We start from the raw sequence: 2,927 nt of genomic DNA, 5'->3' as shown, positions 1-2,927 counted from the left end.
TGGGTGGTGGCACATCCCGTCCCTGCCTCACCCTCCCCAGCCCGGGATCCCAGCAGCTCCTATGGAAGAGATGCCACATCCTTCCCCCATCTCCTGCATGCTCTGAAAGCTGCTTTCCCCTCCTCAGGAAGCTCCATCACCTTCTCTAGTGCCTCAAGAACCCCAAGACCCTCCACCGCTGTGTCCCCTGCTCCACCTCCACCCCACCACTGTGCTGGGGGCTCTGTGCGTGTCCAGGCAGGGCTCTGCCCCTGCCCACCCCCTGCCCGTCCTCCCCCGGGGGAGGGTGCTCTCACACCCAGCTGTGGTGCCTACAGGAAGTAGGTGATGTTCTCGGGGCTGAGGGGAGCCTGGATGTCCAGCTTGCGGGCTCTGCTGTCCTTCTCCACGATCTCCAGGCGCAGGGTGGGGACCTTGCCTGGTTCTGCTCCTGGGGATGAGCTCTCCTTGGTCTTGAGGAGCTGCTTGTCCGAGTCCTCCACCACGATCCTGAGGGTGCAGCCCTGGGGCAGCAGGTCCTGCTCGTAGGCAGCAGCCAGTTGGTTCACCACGCGCCGCTCGACCTGCAGAGAACCAGGTCCCACCACAACACCCCCTGTCAGAAGCTCCCAGTGGAGGTGGGAGCTCTTCTTCCCACCCTCGGGCATCACAGGATCCCAGAATCATGGAACGCGTTGGGTTGGGATGGAGCTTAAAGGTCATCCCGCTCCATGGGCAGGGACCCCTTCCACTAGAGCAGGTTGCTCCAAGCCCCTGTGTCCAACCTGGCCTTGAACACTGCCAGGGATGGGGCAGCCACAGCTTCTCTGGACATCCCGGCCACCCACCCTCCAGCCTCTCCTCTCCAGGCTGGGGTGATGCCACCGAGCTCCATCCCTGCCTTCACCTCGTGTTTGATGGAGCGGGCTCCATAGTGCAGGTTGTAGCCATCAGCCAACACGTCCATGACCTCCCTGTCCCAGAGCAGGGTGATGTTGTGCCTTGCCTTGGCCTGTTGGGTGAGGAAGAGGAGGAAGAGTCACTGGTGCCTCCAGGGCTTTGCTCCTGCATCCTCTGAGAAGTCAGCTCAATGCCAGGTATGGTTCTTACCTTCCTGGCCCAGAAGTTCAGCTCCTTGTTGACGAGTTGGATGAGCTCCGAGTGGCAGAAGGGCAGAAAATAGACAATCTCATTGATCCTGCCCAGGAACTCGTCACGTTTGAAGTGAGCCTGCAGGGACCAGGGCAGGGAGGTCAGTGGGACAGGGCTGGTGGCCCCAAGAGGGACAGGGAAGATGGGGTCATAGAGTCATGGAATGGTTTAGGATGAAGGGACCTTAAAGCTCATCCAGTCCCAACCCATTGCCATGGCTGGACAGGGCTTGGAGCAACCTGCCCTAGTGGAAGGTGTCCCTGCCCGGGGCAGGGGTTGGAGCTGGAGGAGCTTTAAGGTCTCTTTATCCCAGACCATTCCACGATTCTGTGATTGCACCGAATGACTTGGAAACCCAAGCTCAGGACTCCTCAAGAACCCATCCATACCTTCAGGATGGGGCGAATGACCTTTTCCTTGAACTGTTTGGAGATGGTGATCTTGTCAGTCATCTGGACATCCTCTGAAAGACAGGAGGACACAGGGTGCTGGGGGTGAGGTGGGACATGGGCTCCTTCCCATCTCCCAGCTCCTGGAGGTGGGTGAGTGAAGCAGCATGACCCAGAGATGGAGGTGGGATCCAAATGGGACTTGGGAACAGACCTGGAGCCTCCACACATGCCACCAATGGGGTGTCCCTGCGCTTGACACCCTGGTGCAGGTCTGGGTGCCCCACGGCTGCCCCTGCACATGTTGGGTGCCCGAGGACAGCACCTACATGATGCGTTTCACTTGCACAGTGAAAGGGCTCCAGCTCTGCCTCTGCTCTCTGCCCTCCACCCTGGAGACCTTGGAGCTTCTCCAGGGCCTAAAGGGGCTCCAGGAAACCTGGAGAGGGGCTTTGGACAAGGGATGCAGGGACAGGACAAGGGGAATGGCTTGAACCTGCCAGAGGGGAGACTGAGATGAGCTCTGAGGCAGAAGCTCTTCCCTGGGAGGGTGCTGAGGCGCTGGCACAGGGTGCCCAGAGAAGCTGTGGCTGCCCCAGCCCTGGCAGTGTTCAAGGCCAGGTTGGACACAGGGGCTTGGAGCAACCTGCTCTAGTGGAAGGTGTCCCTGCCCGGGGCAGGGGCTGGAGCTGGAGGAGCTTTCAGGTCCTTTCCAGCCCAGACAATTCTATCTGCTGGCTGTGCACCTCTCGCCAGAGTCCACTTCCCTCGGCTGACTGCAGATGGAGCCAGGGTCTGGCTGGTCCCGAATCCCAGCTCTGAACCACAGCCACCAGCTCCAGAGCACTTTTCCCTTCCTGCCACCCAAACCCTCTCTCCTCTCCCTGTTTTCCCCACCTCACCTCTCCCTACACCCTCACGTACCAAACTCCATGTTCTTTTTAACACAAGGATGCTCACGGGAAGATCCCTGCATCCCAGGTGCTCTGGATGGGATCCTGGCATACAGGGTGCTGGAGAAAGACCCACACCGGGTGCTGGGTGCCCTTCCCACCTTTGCAGCCTTGATGAGCACCGTTGCACCCCCAGCAGCAGCAGAAAGGGGCTCTCAGGCTCCATCAGACCCACGCTGGTGCCAGCACACAACCAAGAGGTGACAGGAGCACCTCAGGGTGCGTGTGTGCAGCCGGGGGGGGCGGGTTGGACACTGCAGTCCACTGAAACAGAGCAGGGGGGCTGTGGTTACAGGGATTTATCCCATTTCCCTTTTCTGCTAATAGACACAAAGGGGGGTTCAATAAGCAATGGGAATCTGGCACAGCATTCCCAGTGAGGAGAGCTGGAGGAGGCAGAGGAGACGGAGCTGCTGCAAGTATCCAGGTTTTCCACCCACAACACCCCCTGGCA

At 59.8% G+C, this 2,927-nt stretch overlaps 1 protein-coding gene across 1 annotated transcript in view; it reads right to left on the bottom strand.

Annotated features, from left to right (window-relative positions):
- Positions 1-311: 311 nt before the first annotated feature.
- Positions 312-2,927, bottom strand: part of CLPB (ClpB caseinolytic peptidase B homolog (E. coli)) — a gene marked incomplete at its 5' end in the record, with an annotated part of 10,285 nt that continues 7,669 nt past the window's right edge. Inside the window, 4 exons of the mRNA XM_010017512.1 lie at positions 312-563; positions 887-991; positions 1,090-1,209; positions 1,521-1,594. Of these exons, the coding sequence (XP_010015814.1) occupies positions 312-563; positions 887-991; positions 1,090-1,209; positions 1,521-1,594 (551 nt within the window). The remainder of the gene's footprint in view (positions 564-886; positions 992-1,089; positions 1,210-1,520; positions 1,595-2,927) is intronic.

This window comes from Nestor notabilis, unplaced genomic scaffold (genome assembly GCF_000696875.1).
Source record: "Nestor notabilis isolate BGI_N333 unplaced genomic scaffold, ASM69687v1 scaffold20146, whole genome shotgun sequence".
Taxonomy (NCBI): Eukaryota; Metazoa; Chordata; class Aves; order Psittaciformes; family Psittacidae; genus Nestor; species Nestor notabilis.
The sequence above is the reverse complement of the archived record's forward strand: the minus strand, read 5'-3'. Positions and strand labels throughout refer to the sequence as shown.